Source organism: Cervus elaphus, chromosome 1 (genome assembly GCF_910594005.1).
Source record: "Cervus elaphus chromosome 1, mCerEla1.1, whole genome shotgun sequence".
NCBI classification, from domain to species: Eukaryota; Metazoa; Chordata; class Mammalia; order Artiodactyla; family Cervidae; genus Cervus; species Cervus elaphus.
The window spans coordinates 58,666,920-58,684,379 of NC_057815.1; the positions used below are offsets into that span (position 1 = coordinate 58,666,920).

The 17,460-nt window shown below is 37.3% G+C and overlaps 1 protein-coding gene across 1 annotated transcript in view; it reads right to left on the reverse strand.

Annotated features, from left to right (window-relative positions):
- Positions 1 to 2,933: 2,933 nt before the first annotated feature.
- NLRP14 (NLR family pyrin domain containing 14) overlaps positions 2,934 to 17,460 on the reverse strand; it is a 34,923-nt gene continuing 20,396 nt past the window's right edge. Inside the window, exons 7-11 of the mRNA XM_043901494.1 lie at positions 17,087 to 17,257; positions 14,573 to 14,743; positions 12,345 to 12,515; positions 3,780 to 3,950; positions 2,934 to 3,069 (exon numbers count right to left, since the gene is read on the reverse strand). Of these exons, the coding sequence (XP_043757429.1) occupies positions 2,934 to 3,069; positions 3,780 to 3,950; positions 12,345 to 12,515; positions 14,573 to 14,743; positions 17,087 to 17,257 (820 nt within the window). The remainder of the gene's footprint in view (positions 3,070 to 3,779; positions 3,951 to 12,344; positions 12,516 to 14,572; positions 14,744 to 17,086; positions 17,258 to 17,460) is intronic.

Genomic DNA, 17,460 nt, shown 5'->3' on the forward strand with positions numbered 1-17,460 from the left:
GCAAATTCAAAGATAATAAAAATAAAATAAGAATTTACATTATAAATCTATAAAAAGAAAACAGGCAAAATGTAAAGAATCAAACATAACATTTGTTTTGACTGCCCTATTTTATTCTTTCACTATCATATTCGACTCCTTAACTATACTATTTAAAACTGCAAACCATTCGTAACATAGAGCTCTATTTAGGATGAGGGAAGTGGTTTTCCTGATGCACAAAATTTAAGGAGATGCCAAAAAGCCCCTCAGAAATGAAGATAAATCATATTTTAGTGGAATATTTTTAAAAATAAAAATTAGTGCAAAAATATCCATGATAACCAAATATTAAAAATTTAAATAATGGTGTCTGACCTGGAACTTGCACAACCAGGAGAATAAGTGCCTTACTTGCCTCACCCTGATCCTGGCCCATGGGTTACCTGATAGCAATGATACCAGGCACTGGTATAAAAATGTAAATGGTGCAAATGTAAATGGTGCAAAATGTAAATGGCATTACTTCTAGTATACTGTTAGCTCAGGGTAAACAGACTTTGTGTTATGGAAGTAAGTACCTGACCAAAAAGACTAAATTTTATTAAATGCCCTTTCAATATATATTAAGATGATTATTTGGTCTTTCTCCATCAGTCAACTAATGTCATAAATTATAAAATTACTTCTAGTACTTGTCCTCTCATACTTCTGTTACAAATCACAGTAGTCATGGTATATATTTTAATTGTTAGAAATAATTTTCAAATATATTTGGTCTTTGAGTATATATTCATAAGTGACAATTATAAATTTCTCTTTAGTGTTATCTTTATAAGTTCTATTATCAAAGTTTTTCTAACTTTATAAAATGCAATGGGAAAGTTTTCTTCCTCTGTAATGCTCTGAAATTTAGTTAAAAAGACAAAAGAATTTTCCTTTATCTGAAAGTTTGGTAGACATCACCGTGATTATAAGCAGTTTTCGGGAATTTCCTGGTGGTCCAGTGGTTAGAACTGGGCACTTTCACTGCCATGGGTCAGGGTTCACAGTGCAACCAACAACAAAAAAAAGCAGCAGCATTTATCACTCCTTGGTTGGAACTTTATTTGGGAAGCTTGGAAATCCTGTTGTTTATGAAGGATAAGATGCTGCTCACTGCAGCTCAGGGCTGCCCTATGAAAGGAATGCCACTTCTTTGATGTATGCTTTCTTTTCTGTGTTTGTAACAGCCTGAGGCTAGCTTTCTCTAGCCAGCACAACTGTATCACTTGGGGTTAACTTCATACTGACCCTTCTCTAGGTATCATCTCTGCCAAATGTCTCCTGTTATCACTGTTCTGTGTGCATGTATCCGCTCCAGGAACATTACTTGTAAATTCTCATCCGATTGCCATCTGCCCCCTTCTAACTGACATGGTTCACTCTTGTCTCTAGCCCTGCTATGCTGACTTGGGAGCTATTATACCAGCAAAGAGACAGACAGGGAGAAAAAGGATAAGAGTTTGTGGTAGTCTACAGAAGGCCACAAATTCTCTAACACTATTCCCGTCAACCAGTGACTGCCCTTGAATCTAGACTGGCTTGGACTGTTTAGATCAATGGAGTAAGAAAGAATTGGCTTTACACCAGTTCTGGGCCTACCTTTTAAGAGAACTGGCAACTTCCCCTTGACTTCGTCAAGACCTGAACCTCCATTCATTACTCCATCCCTGCTGGAGAGGCCCTAAGACTGGAGGGAAGAGGGGCCCAGCCTAACCCAGCCTGCCAGCCAGCCATCCTCTGCAAGGCACCAGGCATGTGACTGAAGTCCTCTTCAGTCTTATAGAGCAGAGCAATATGACTGTCAACTAAATATCACAAGACTCCAGGTGATGTCATGTGTAGCATAAGAAGTGATCAACTGAGCCCTTTCTGGATTCTAATTCATCCAGTCATGAGACATAACAAAGTGATTATTGTTTTAACCCAGTATGTTTTTGGATGGTTTGTTACTTGGCAATAAATTGCATGGCAAAACATTCTCCCACTGAAAATTTTAGTATACCATGTTTCTGCCAAAGGAAGGAATCTGTTTTTAGCTCCACAAACTCCAATAATCTTTATATCTTCATTTATCTTCACAGTAAAAAGGCAACTCCCATTTCTATTGTGACCTGTGATTCTTTAAGAGTAATGTACCAAAGAATTGCCTGAGTGAGTGAGTGAAGTCACTCAGTCGTGTCTGACTCTTTGTAACCCCATGGACTGTAGCCTACCAGGCTCCTCCCTCCATGGGATTCTCCAGGCAAGAATACTGGATTGGGCTGCCATTTCCTTCTCCAGGGGATCTTCCCGACCCAGGGATCGAACCCAGGTCTCCTGCATTGTAGGCAGACGCTTTACCATCTGAGCTACCAGGGAAGTTAAAGAATTGCCTGGGAAGTTATTAAATATGCCAGTGTCTGGGAATCTCACCCAGTAATCTAATTCAATAAATCTGGTATGGAGCTCAGAAATCTGCATTTTAAGAAAACACCAAGTGGTTTTGCCCTGACTGGTCCCAAGAACACACAGAGGAGCATTCAATAAAATGCGCCACAGATGGTGAGACTGTGAAGAGCCATGGCAGCAGGAATGGAGAAAAAGGAAAATAAGGGGCTTTAACAGAATCTTCCCTGGCCCATTCTCCAGTCTCATTTCCAGGCTTCTCACATCTGAATCCTTAAACTTTGTATTCAACTCAAACCATGTTATATTTTCCACAGAGCTTTATGTTTTCCATTTTATTATAGCCTCTTAACTCCCATATGAAGTAGAACAGACATTTTACAGAGAAGTGACTAACCCATATCTGACAGACATCACATGCTATATGTCTGGGCACAGAGTACCTAAAGCTAAGAGCCTCCCACCCCACCTTGTCACTCTGAGGCCTTTATTTTACTTCATTGAAGAACATCAGGTTTTTCAAATCAGAAACACTGCCACCAGGAACCATCTTCTTCCTCATGATCATTACAGTCCTGCTTAACAGCTAGGTGTAGATTGCTACTCCCCACAGCTTCCAGCAGCTTCTGGGCTTCCTCATCAAGTGCCTCTTTGCACAACCTGAGAAGACAAGGGAACACCTCTTCTTGCCACAAAAACACCTCTCAATTTTCCCATAGCCCTTTACTTTCTCTGGAGAATTTATTTCAGGGGAAGAAAAAACCTGTTAGTAGAGAGAGAATATTAACATGGCTGGGCAGCAGGTAAGGAAAAAGAGATACACTGAGAGAGATAGGGGTTGAAGGAAAATAGAGTACAAAAAATAAAGGGAAAATAGATTAAGATTTTTAAAGGATCTGTCAAGAGACTTTTCCGATTCAAGCAAAATAGCTCTATTCATGATTATGAAAACAGCCAATACATACACTGTTTATTATGTGCTAGTCACTGTTCTAAACACTGCCTGTATGGACTCAGGTGATCCATGCTCACAGTAACCCTATGAGTAAATATTGTCATTTCATCAATTTTATAAACAAAGGAAACCAAAACACAGAGAATTTGGGGACTAATACTACTTCAAATATCTAGTAAGTGGCAGGGCCAGAGTTCAAACTCAGAAAGTCTGGCTCTAGAGTTCTTGGCTCTTAACTACTACGCTACATTGCAACTCTTGAAATTCACTCTTCTATGTGAGAAAAACAAATAAGGGCCTGGAAAATACCCAAGGATTCACAATCAGGTTGATGCTGAGGTTTGTCATTAATGAGTGGCTCCCTAAGTGCCTCATTCCAGGAAACTTCTCCCCTGAGAAGCCAATGAAGACTTACCCTAGAACCTGTAGTTTACATTCAGTAGACCTCAAGACTTCACTTAACTTCATAATTTCTTCACGCTCTAAGGTATTCAGTGTCAGGCTTATTTTTCTCAGGCCTTGGTTGCTGCTAAGAGTAGAAGAGAGATCCTGACAACAGAGAGAAGTCAAACCACAGTGTTCCAACCTGCAGGAAAGAGAGACTAAAGATAAATGAACTTTATCTCATGATATAGAGCATGATCACAGGAGATCTGTGATCTGGGAGTGTGGTAACTCCAGAAGCTTAAAAAATGACCACAAATAGGGTAAAGTCAAGGTATATAATATTCATTATTTCTAGATGTTTATGGGTTGAATATATCCCTTCCTTAATCATGAATTACAGGTTCATAATTATGGTCCAGGAATAAATAAAATGTGGCAGCACACCAAGGAAAACTGAAGCAACTGAATCCTTAGACAGAATTAAAAACACAGCAACATAAATAGATTTTAGAAATATGATATTGAGTGTTAAAAGTCAAAGTATACAACACAGGGAAACAAACTAAATGTCCATGGACAAAGGAATGGATAAAGAAGATGTGGTACATATATACAATGGAATATTATTCAGCCATAAAAGAAATGAAATAATGCCATTTGCAGCAATATGGATGGACCTAGAGATTATCATACTAAGTGAAGTCAGACAAACACCATATGATATCACTTATAAATGGAATCTAAAATATAATACAAATGAACTTATCTATAAAACAGAGTCCAGACATAGAGAACAATCTTGTGATTGCCAAGGAGGAGTACAGGTGGGGAAGGGTTGGATTTGGAATTTGGGACTAGCAGATGCAAACTATTATATATAGAATGGATACACAGCAAGGACCTACTGTATAGCACAGAAAACTATATTCAATATCCTGTGATAACCCATAATGAAAAAGAATTTTTTAAATATTTTTTAAAATGTCATGTGTATGTTAAAGAAATTATGGAAAATGGGTAAGGTAAATAAATGGCACCATGCCAGTTATACCAGGGAAGCTCCAAAATAACATTACATCTTCTGTAAAGTAATACAATTCTATGGCATATTTCAAAAAAACTAGGTAAATTGCCTATAAATGGAAAGGAGACATAGTTAATGGACATAGTTAATGGAGATAAATTAACCAACTAATCAACCATCCAGGGCCCTTGCATAAAACAAGGATAATAAAATACCACAAAGTGGATCTATGGAAAAGAATAGAGAACCCAGAAATAAATCCACACACCTTGACCAATTAATCTTCAACAAAGGAGGCAAAAATATAAAATAGAAAAAAAAAAATGGTCTCTTCAGCAAGTGATGCTGGGATAGTTGGACAGCTGCATGTAAATCAATGAGATTAGAATGCAACCTCACACTATACTCAAAGATAAACTTCAGATGGCTTAAAGACTTAAATATAAAACAAGACACCATAAAACTCCTAGAAGAGATCATAGGCAAAACGTTCTTTGACATAAATTGTACCAATGTTTTTTTAGATCAACCTCTTCAGTCAACAGAAATAAAAATAAACAAATGGGACTTAATCAAACTTACAAGCTCTTGCACAGCAAAGGATATATATATATATGTTTATATATTTATATTATATATATATATTTAAAAAGGACAAGCTACAGAATGGGAGAAAATATTTGCAATGCTATGACCAACAAGGACTTAATTCCCAAAATATACGGACAGCTCATACAACTCAACAACAATAAGACAACCCAAACAAAAAATCAAAAAATGGCAGAAGACCTAAATGGGCGTTTCTCCAAAGACAGATAGATGGCCACTAGGCACCTGAAAAGATACTCAACATGGCTAATTGTTAGAGAAATGCAAATCAAAAATACAATGAGGTACCACCTCACAACAGAAGAATGGCCATCATTTAAAACTCTACAGATAATAGATGCTGGAGAGAGTGTGAAGAAAAGAGAACCCTCCTACATTGTTGGTGGGAATGTAAATTGGTACAGCCACTATGGAAAAGAGTAGAGAGGGTCCTCAGAAAACTAAAAATAGAATTACCATATGATCCAGCAATCCTGCTCCCAGGCATATATACAGACAAAATTATAATTTGAAAAAGATACATGCACCCCTATATTCATAATAGCACTTTTTACAATAGTCAAGACATAGAAGTAACCTAGATGTCCATCAGCAGATGAATGGATAAAGAAGAGATGGTATATATACACAATGGAATACTACTCAGTCATAAGAGAGAATGAAATAATGCCATTTGCAGCAACATAGATAGACCCAGAGATTATCATACTAAGTGAAGTAAATCAAAGAGAATGACAAATACTTTCTGATATCACTTATATGTGGAATCTAAAATATGGCACAAATGAACCTGTCTATGAAACAGACTCACAGACATAGAGAATAGACTTGTGGTTACCACGGGGGAGGCTATATGTAGGGGATGCACTGGGAGTTTGGGGTTAGTAGATACAAATTACTACATATAGAATGGATAAACAAGGTCCCCCACTCTATAGCACAGGGAACTACATTCAATATTCTGGGATAAACTATAATGGAAAAGAATATAAAAAGAAATACATATATGTGTATAACTGAGTCATTTTGCTGTACTGCAGAAATTAACACAACACTGTAAATCAACTATACTTCAATAAAAAATTTTTAAAAGAAAAAGAAAAAATATATATAATACCATGAACTGATGAAGTATGTTAAACTCAACCTTCTGGAACTGATGATCACCCCCTACCAACTAATTTTAATTTTCACTTTCTGTTCATCTAGCTATTCAACATTTGAATGCCTATATAGGTGCTGGGTATATAATGTTTTTCAGTTACTGTCTACATGAAACACACATTAAATGTGGTGGGGCAACAATCCCAATAATTATGACACAGGTACATAAATATCACACAAAACAAACCTTATGGTAAAAGCATATAAGACATAAGACATAAAAGCATTATAAGAATAAAAGCATTATGAGACATAAAACACTATCAAGAATTCATCAGGAAATAATCATTCTAGATTTGTGGTCACTAATAAAAATCTCAAATATAGAAAATAAAAACTAACAGAGCTACAAAGTGAAATACACAGATCTGTAACTATAGCAGAGATTTTAACATATTTTTCACAATAATATAATTATCTGGAAAAAAATCATTAAAAATACCAGATGATTTAAACAACAGAACTAACAATCTTAACTGATACAAAATACTGCAACCCACAACTCTCATAATCTTTTCAAGTGCACTATGGAACACATATTAAAAGCTGACTATATAAGGGCCATGAAACAAGTGTCAACAACTTTTTAAACACTGAAATCATGTACAGTATATTCTCAGACTACAGTGCCAGAGGTTAAATATAAGAAGATAATAAGAAACCCTTCTTATGTTTGAAAATTAAGTAGTACACTTTAGAATAGTGCATATGTTGAAGAAAAAAATCATAAGTTAAATATTTTAAACTCAAAAGTAACAAAAATACCACATATAATATCAAAATTTGTAGGATGAACTTAATGACTTAATGAAGTCTGTTGGAAAAGAAATATTTATGAGATAAACATCCAACTCAAGAATTTAGAAAAATAATGGGGAAATAAACTCAACAAAAATAGAAAAATATAGTAATTAATGAAACATGACTATCTAAACACTAGATATGACTAAGAAATTAAGCAGATAATAACAGACACTTGCCAGTAAGTTTTAAATTTCAGATGAAATGGCTAACATCACTTGCCAGAAGTTCACCAGAAATTTCTGCCAAGTTCAAGGAAGAAATAATTCCAGTTCTACACAGTCACATGCTAAAACCACACTTGATTGGCTAAAATTTTAAAAATTAAGTCTGACAAAATTGACAAGAATAGAGTAACAAGAACTCTTACACACTGCCAGTGGTAGCATAATGGGTGTAATCCTTGGAGATATTCCCGAGAATATAATAATTCCACTCCTAATTATTTACTGTAGATAAATGTGTACACACCTGTCTTACAATCCATATATTAAAATGGGCTTCCCAGGTGGTGCTAGTGGTAAAGAAAGTGAAATTGAAAGTTGCTCAGTCGTGTCCGACTCTTAAGACCCCATGGACTGTATAGTCCATGGAATTCTCCAGGCCAGAATACTGGAGTGGGTAGCCTTTGAACTCCCCTGGCAATGCAGGAGACCCGAGTTCGATCCCTGGGTCAGGAAGATCCTGTGGAGAAGGAAATGGCAACCCATTCCAGTATTCTTGACTGGAGAATCCCATGGAGAGAGGACCCTGGCGGGCTACAGTCCATGGGGTCACAAAGAGTCGGACATTATTTACTGGAGATAAATGTGTAAACACCTGTCTTACAATTCATGTTTTAAAATACTCATAGTAGTGCTAATCATTAAAGAAAACAATCCAAAAGTCCACCAACAAAATAGACTGCGCGACTAAGCCCAGCCCAGCACAGAAGAAACCTATGATAAACACAAACCTCCTTTAAATAGAGTTGGGAGACCAGAAGGGGGAGCTCTCACACCCTGCAAAGAGCACAGCCCAACAAGGACTTCTTTCCTGGCAAGGACTCAGCCAGTGAAAAGCCAGACTCTTTAGTTTTCGGTAGCCCCTCCAGCTTCCTTTTCCTCTCCAAAAACACGTTCTCTTTTCCTTGCCATGTAGAGACTTGCACGTGGCTCATCATAGTTACAGACCCCAAATTACAATTCTCTGCGGATCCTGAATAAATCCATTTTTGCCAGAGAAATATCTGGCAGTCTGTTTCAGGTTAGCAATAGTTGGTAGTATGGTCATTCATTGGAAGCTTTCATAGCAATAAAAATGAGTAAAAACAGCCATATGAAACAACTAGATGACTTTTACAATCATAACATTAAGCAAAAAACAAAAAAATCATAACACAAAAGAATAAAGTATGATTCTCTGTATAGAAAGTTCAAAATCAAGCAAAATTCAAATATATTGTTTATGATTACATATATTATATAAATCTATAGAGGAAAACACAAATTACTGCTATAAAAGTCAAGATAATGTTTACTTCTTGAACAGGAGAGAAGTTGTTATGATTTGGGAGGGATAACTGAGGGGAGTTTAGTTTACTGGGAAAATTCAATTTCTGAACCTGACCATGATTGTTACATATTTCCTTTTTAAAAAACATTAGTTTTATTTCCTTTTCTGTATATTTTATTTTATAAATAAAGTGTTTAAAACATGATTTAGCAGAGCTTAAAAGTAACAGAAGAAAAAAATTACAGAATGAAGGCCACATTAAAAGAAGTCACAACTGCTAAAAATACACTTAGGAATATGTAGCATGAGTTAGAAAGATCCAGCAAAAGAAGAGTGAGTTTTAAAAGATCAAAGAATATAGATAAAGAATTATCCATAATTACAGAAAAACAAAAGAGATCCAACAAAAGCATAATTAGTAATCCCGAAAAAAAAATTAGGTCAAATAGATAAGCAGAAACTAAAGATAGGAAAGCCTAAAAAAAAAAAAAAAAGCACAATCTTCATACTTAAATGGTAAATAGCACACCATTTCCCCAGAAAAATATTATTAAAGAAAATTCAACAAAGGCCAAAGGAAAAATTTGCATATATAGCCCCCCTCCTCCATTTTTTTAAAACAGTAAGGGTATTAAAAGGAAGAACCAACTGGTTTCAGACTTTTCTACAACCAGAATCAATGCTAGCAGGCACTGGACTCTTCAGAACTCTAAGAGGATAACCAAAATATTATGAAGACAACCAAATGTGCTCATTCAAGTTCACAGAAAACTAAGATATTTTCAGATATGCAAAAAAGTTAAATATCTCTGGACTGGCCCCTCAAAATTAAAAAAGAAAGATTACTGACCCTACATCCTTCACTAACTCCTGGTCTACATCCCTTAGAGGGGCAGTTTAGTCACTAAATGTGACAATCCCCTGAAAGCTCATCTCTCTTTGGCTACCTCCTGGGTAATGATTAGGATGAAAGGGATGGAAGCTTCTATAAAAAACTACTTTGAAGTTTCAGGATTGTATTCTGGTCATTCTTGGGCATGATGCTTTTCCTCCCTAAAAGCAACTCCAGACCACCCTGACTGGTACACCTTCCAGGTGGCAGGTCAGCCAAAAAAGGACTTTGGGATTCAAACTTAATTCAGATCAGATACCTGGATTCTCTTTTGGACTGACAAGGCCATAGCTCGTGAAAATAACAATCGTTTGGTTGAGTACAATGCTGGACAACTCCCCAACAAGCCAAGATGTGGGATATAATGGGTTTCTATAAGTACTGAAAAATTGCTTTTGTTCCTTTCCTGTCTGATCCCTCTGGACTGAAGGCCTGGTGCTGGTGGGGGATGATTATAGAGAAAAGGGGAAGTTATAGACACTGGGATGGGACACACCGATTTCATGACTGGGAGGAGGACTAACAACATTAACAGCTGGAGAAGGAACACCTTAGAACCTGAGAGGTTCAGGAAGGGGGAAGAACCACCACGGCTCTCTGTCACCCTGGATCCAACACGGCCACCTGACAAATAATTGTGTGGTTTGCTTGAGTCAAGCAGCAGCTGGCACCCGGACCCACTGCCCAGTTGTCATGCCTGTCTGCATACTATGAAAACAGAAAACCTCACATGGACATGGCAGGTCCTCAACTATTCTGTTATGCCTGCAGCCGTCAAAGGCAGACCCCAAATGTAAGATCCCTTTCACAGGGCAACTGGTACGAACTTGTTTCAATCTGTCCGATGCAAATTCACTGATTCTTTTAATGCTGAAACAGCCTGGGTTATGCCACATACGTCAAACAAAGCAGTTGTAACTCCTCACTGGCACTTCCTGCCTGATATAACCAAAGCAAGGCAATGGTGACCCAAATCAAATATAACAACAAACCCCACCCTGGAGCCACCTGTGCACCTTCAGGTTATAGGTCTGCAGGTGGGGAAGTATAGACCATTGAATGGCTCTTTAATGGCGAAAGCATTGCTTCTGGCCCATCTTTTGCCTCCTTTATTTATTGCCAATGAGATGAGGAACAGCAGGTCATTCTAAATTCCCTTTCTTGAATTATAATCGAAAATTGGACACATTGTTCTTTTTATTCTTACTCAGCTAGCAAAGCCCAGGGCCCTGGGGCATGTTTTAAATCAATACTGCAAATTGGCCTCATCCTGTGCTTGGAGTCCTGTTGATAGTGACCTTAATTAAATGGCGTAGAGAAAAACTGAACAAATTTGGTCCCAGCCTTTGTTGGTCTGACTAATCAGAGTGGCCAGTGGAGTAGCATATCTGTGCAAAAATTCACCAGAAGCCAAGACTTCTGTAGAAAACTTTTTCTGTTGTGTAGAAAACATGTTGGAAGTTGTTGGGGGACATTCTTCTATGGCTATGTCACCCTTCTACATGTTTTACTGACAAAAATGCAAGGTCCTGACAACACTTTACCTGATCGTGTCCTGGGATGTGTGTGCAGTGAGCAACCTTGAGGGATGAAGAAATGTCTCCCCCCCAGGACAAAGGGCAGGCTTGCTCACTGCTTGCTATGAAATGATGGGTCCCCCAAACTCAACGTTCCTCTCCTGGAACGTAACAACTGCCTGTGCCGGCATCCATCTGAGTCCTACACACTGACCCTGTGAGATCTGGGACACAAGGGAAACTGCCAACAAACATGCCCAATGCTTATGTGACTATCCTCTGAGTAATCAAGTCCTCTGTCTCTGATAGAATCCCACTCTCCTGGCAGGATGCATTAAACAGTAACTGGCTAAAACAGGCAGAATAAAAGTCAGACCCAAAAGTAATATCATAATTATTGTGAAATATATATATATAATATATATGTATTTGTGTGTGTGTATATATATATGTATATATATATATTTGTAAATTGTCAGTGGAAACATAGAAAAAGCAACACTGTCTTAGAAGAGCCAAGAAGATATATCATAGTGTCTAGGCTTTCCACATGTAGAGCTAATTTCTTGACCCAGAGGACAATAATTTATGCTGTATAAGTAAAAATGTGCTAGCCAATACCAATCTGTTCAAGATTTAAAGAAAATAAAAATTTAAACATTGTTCAACATAAAAAGTACTCAGAACATAGGATGAGATTTTGTTAGATTGCAAGCTCCTTGAGACCACAGACAGCATTTTTCCAGGTAGAAAATGATTAGTAAAACCTTTGATTTACTAAGAAAAATTAATTCAAGGGCACATGGAATATCTGAAGGATGATAGAACATAGAAGACCTAAATTAAGCATTATTTACCTAATATATACCATGTCCAAAGCACTAAGGGGGACAGAAAGAAATGTGAAGTGTGGCTTCTATACTAATAACATGTAATACACCAATTTGTATATATGAAATTCAGACTTTCATTTTTGAGAAGAATTTACCTCTAGCCCCATTAATTTTTCATCTTCTCTGCATATACTAAATTTCTTCTAGGTTATACAAGCCACCAAATAGGTACCATTTTCCTAAGGAAAACAGAACTCACCCAAGCCTCTGAATATTGCAGTTTGGATGTCTCAAAGCCTCAAACAGAAATTTCACTCCATCATCCTGCAAGTCATTGTTCCCGAGGTCCAGGCTCTGCAAGTGTGGGTTGTTCACAATAGCAGAAGCCAGATCCAGGCAACATGCACTAGTAAGGACACAGCCCATCAATCTGTGAGAAATAAAAAAGAGAAGTGAGATTTTCAGTTGTGAGGCTTTATTAGTTTATTCCTGGAAGGGATGCCCAAGTAGTTGAGCCTTTTTTTCCTAAGCCTTTTCTATTTATAACCTAGGATGCACACAGAAAGGTCTAATGTTAAACCACTAAAAGCAGATGGGATTGCTTAATAAGCAAGAAAAAACCAACAGGTAAAACTGCTTTCTCCCACAAATAGGTTGTTTTCTAGTAGGTTTCCCAAGTCAAGGGTATAAACACTTATTTCTACCTCTGCCAAAAAAAAAAAAAAAAAAGGATCCGATATAACTTTCCTGAGGAATCCACAGATCTCTATGCCTTCAGTTTCTAATATATTTTTGAAATTAAAATGCGGTTCAGGAATCTAAAAGTACTGTTTCCAAAGAAGAAAGAAGCGAGCTACATACAAAAAGGTATTTCCTTCAAGTCCTTTGTAGGACATTCAAGAGCATTCACAATCTGGCCTTTCTCTTTCCATATTTTGTCCCAACCCTATTTTCCAACCATACACATCCATTTACCCTACCCCAAATATATCACATCTATCTGCATTCCCCATCTTTTCTCTCTGCATAGAATATATGCACATAACAAAATCCTCTTTATCTTTCAAGCCTAAATTAAATAAGTTTCCTCTGTCCCACTCCTTGCTCCTTGGGACTTTTGCCACATCCTTATAACAACATATGGAATCTATTATAGTTGGCTTTATATTTATTTCCCTGCTGTCAGCACTTTGTAAGTTACCTTAGGACAAGAGCATAACCTTAGAGATAGCCTTTAGTTCCCTGAGCATCTAGCTCATATCTGTTGTAAATATTGCTTGACAGAATAAGAATGCCTGCAGAGGCTTTGAAAGTGGCTAAGAAGGCACAAATTTGTCCATGTGTTTCCAGCAATGCTTAGGAGAAAAAGCAGGCTAAGCAAACATCTTGTGTGCCTAGGCCACATAGAAATTATATCTCTGTAGCTGAAATGAAGGCACTGGATTTAATGATAAACTCCATGAAGTAAATTTCTGTCTTCCAGGTGAATAATAATCAAAGAAACCAGAAAATCACACTGTAACCCATATCATATACATTTTCTCAGAGGAAGTACAGGTACTTATTGAATCCAAGAGTTCAATCACCTCAGGGTTTATAGAAATAACAATTAACTATTAAACTCATTTGAAAATTTGGTTATCATAAGTCAATCCGATCTGGCCAAACACTTCTAGGTATACCATCGATCTTCAGTTTATAGTTCTAGGAAAACAGTGTTGGGCTTAGACCCTTAATGACTCACCCAGGCTACTAGTCCCATGGGAGGCCCTAGTGGGAAAGTGAGATTTCTAAGTAACATCTCTTATCTTGCTTCACTTGAGCCACAATATTTACCTAATGAAATACTATGTATTATGTAGCCATTAAAATAAATAGATAATTATATGTAGGTATTTAAATGAAATACTACATTTATCTGAAATACTATCATGTAAAAAGGAAACCTCAAAGTCATGTAATCACAATTATACATACACATACAACGCAAATGTTTGTGTACCCACTCCCAGAGTAAGACAGACTATAATGGAATTAAAAATGGTTGCTGCTTAAGAATGATTGGATTCTTGGATATTCTTAAAAACTTCATTCCCAGTTTCTTTCAAAGTTGACCTAAGTATAAACCCGAGTTTAAGAAAGAAAAACTAGTAAAGCACAATTCAGCTTCCTGGATTTAGGTAGGAGACATACAACAGGCTCCCTGAAGCACAACCAAGGCAAAAATGAAATGGCTACATGCAGTTCAACCTGATGTCTCTGACCCTCCTTAACCGAGGGAATGAGGGAAGTTGACTGTAATTACTGCAGTAATTGTTTAACAAAAATCTGATGAAGAGACTCCCCCAGCTTTTCTCATGCAGAATGAGAGAGAATTAGCTGTGCATTCTTCTCTGACAGATACTCTGCTCTCAGACTTTCTTTTTCCATCTCCCCTGCCCTCACAGTACTTAAAGCTACACAAAAGTAAGCTCACAGAACACCTACTCCAGGTTCTGAAGATTGCAACTCGGATGCCGAAAGGCGTCACACAGAAGCTTTACTCCATCATCTTGTAGGCAGTTTGACCCCAGATCCAGATGCGTCAGGCTCTTGTTGTGCAGGAGAGAGGTTGAGAGAGATTCACTGCTGAGTGAAGTGAAATGGCAGCGCCTCAGCCTGCGGGAAGGACAGTGTGAGGAACGATGGAATCACTGCTCTCTACTGCTTAGATTTGTACATCTTTGAAGAGGTTTCTAATCCCCTATCTTCTTGCCAACCCTCCATCTATCTCAGATCAAATACCCTCCTTCCTCATTGCCTCTTTGGCTGTCTCACTTGGGATCCTTAGGTCTGTGCAAATTTGGCTTCAAACTGGATTCTTGTTCTTCAGAATTTTTCTTACTAAAAAGACCATGCCAACTTCCCTACATTGTGCATAAATATAGTATCCTATTGCAGAAGTAGCTCTGTGGAGCAGAGGAGCAGGCAAACGGAGTAGATGGGAGGAATCATAATTAAATGAGGACTTTCTGTACATTTTAAATGTGGCATTTCCAATCAGAAGGGAAAAGATACATTATGCCATAAATGATTCAGGGACACTTAATGTCCTTTACTTTATGTAGGGGACATTTAATGTCCCTTAATATGTAAGGCAAAGTAAATTTAAATCTTATGACAAAACTAATTTGGAATAAATGTTAAAAATTAAGCCATGGTGGCTCAAATGGTAAAGAATCCACCTGCAATGTGGGAGACCTGTGTTCGATCCTTGGGTTGGGAAGATTCCCCGAAGAGAATGGCTACCCACTCCAGCATTTTGGCCTGAAGAATTCCATGGACAGAGGAGCCTGGCAGGCTGACTTTCACAAGCCATAATGAGTATGAAAAAGATGACAGAAGTGGTTTATTTTTTAATGTATTAAACAATTCTATTAAGTCATGAAGGGGAAGATAATTCAACTTCACGAAAGTTTTAAACTTCTATATTCTAAAAATAACCATAAAGAAAGTTAGAAATACAACAGGTAAGTTATTTATAATATATAAAAATAATAGTGATAATGTATATGTGACATTAATAACCATAATAAATATAACAAAAAAATCAGGGGAAAGCTGAGCCTAGGAAGAGGAAATTTCTAGAATAGTAAAAACCAAAAAATTTGAAAAGATGTTCAACACAAATCATTTTTAAAGTTATTTTCAACTAATTAATATTGATAAAGAATCTTGTATAGGTTGGTGCAAAAGTAATTGCGGGTTTTGCATTGTTGAAATTTGCCATTTGATATTGGAATATGTTCTTAAATAAATGTGATTATGTTACACATCATTTTAATGTGCATTTCTCACTTTATGTTTTTTTGCTAATGACTTATTAATTGCTGGTTATTTTATATTTATTTTAGAATATGGAATTGATGTTAGACAAAAAGTAAATTCGAGCAATTTTCTTATTTAAGTTCAAAATGGATCATAAAGCAATGGGGACAACTCACAACATCAACAACACATTTTGGTCCAGGAACTGCTAATGAATGTACAGTGCAGTGGTGGTTCAAGAAGTTTGTGCAAAGGCGACAAGAGCTTTGAAGATGAGGAGCATAGTGGCTGGCAATCATCAAAGCTGATCCTCTTACAACTACATGAGAAGTTGCCCAAGAACTCAATGTCGACCATTCTATGGTCATGCAGCATTTGAAGCAAATTGGAAAGGTGAAAAAGCTCGATAAGTGGGTGCCTTGTGAGCTGACCAAAAATCAAACAAAATCATTGTTTTGAAATGTTGTCTTCTCATCCTATGCAACAACACGAACTCACATACTTCTCACATTACCTAACAGCAATGAACAGTATAGTCACATCATAACCCAGCCATACCATGGAATACTGTCTTTGTTTAATGGTAGTGATAGATATTTAACTGTTTGGAGCCCAGAATATAGAGCTGGATGGGTGGACTTTAATTATAAATACATCATTTTCTTGTAAGCATTATGCAAGTTGCATAACCTTTCTAAGCCTCACAATCCTCACTATTCAGTGAGGCACTTAGAACTCAGGTGACCAATTTGACACCAACGGGTACTTCTGGGCAGGTTAAACAAATTTTGCACAGGGCTCAGCACAGAGTAGGGTCACAATAAATGGCAATTATTAATATCATCACCCTCATCATCTTCATCATTGTAGACAACAGGGAAAAAGCAAGGGACATAATATGTCCATAATATTTTCCTAGTTTAAATATATTTCAAAATGTATATTACATGGGAATGATGAAAACTAGTAGACAGTAGGACTTCCCTGGTGGTCCAGTGGCTAAGACTCTGCACTCCCAATGCAGGGAGCCTGGGTTTGATCCCTGGTCAGGGAACTAGATCCCACAAGCTGCAACTAAGAGTTCATATGCTGCAAAGAGGATCGAAGATCCTGAATGTCACAACTAAGACCCAGCACGGCCAAGTAAATAACAATAAATATATATATATATATTTAAAACTAGTAGACACTTACACTAGGCTCTGTAGAATGCACTGTGGATGTTTCAAGGCCTCACTCATAAGCTTTACTCCACCATCTCCCAAGATGTTGTCCGCCAAGCATAAATGTGTCAGCCTTTTGTTGCTGATGAGAACCAAAGACAGATCCTCACAACCAGCTACTGTGAGGCCACAGCTTTCTAAGCTGAAGCAGAAACACAGATGAGGAGGGGTCAGTCAAGTCCCCAAGTGCATGCTGCTCTCCCCTTTCAGAGAGAAGTTAGCTGGTACTAACAACCCCTACATCTCTACTATAAAAGCAACCTCATCAAATCGATTTAAATCATGAATTCCATTGCAGCCATGGACAAGGTATGATGAAACAAAATACAAGAGGACAGAGAAGAA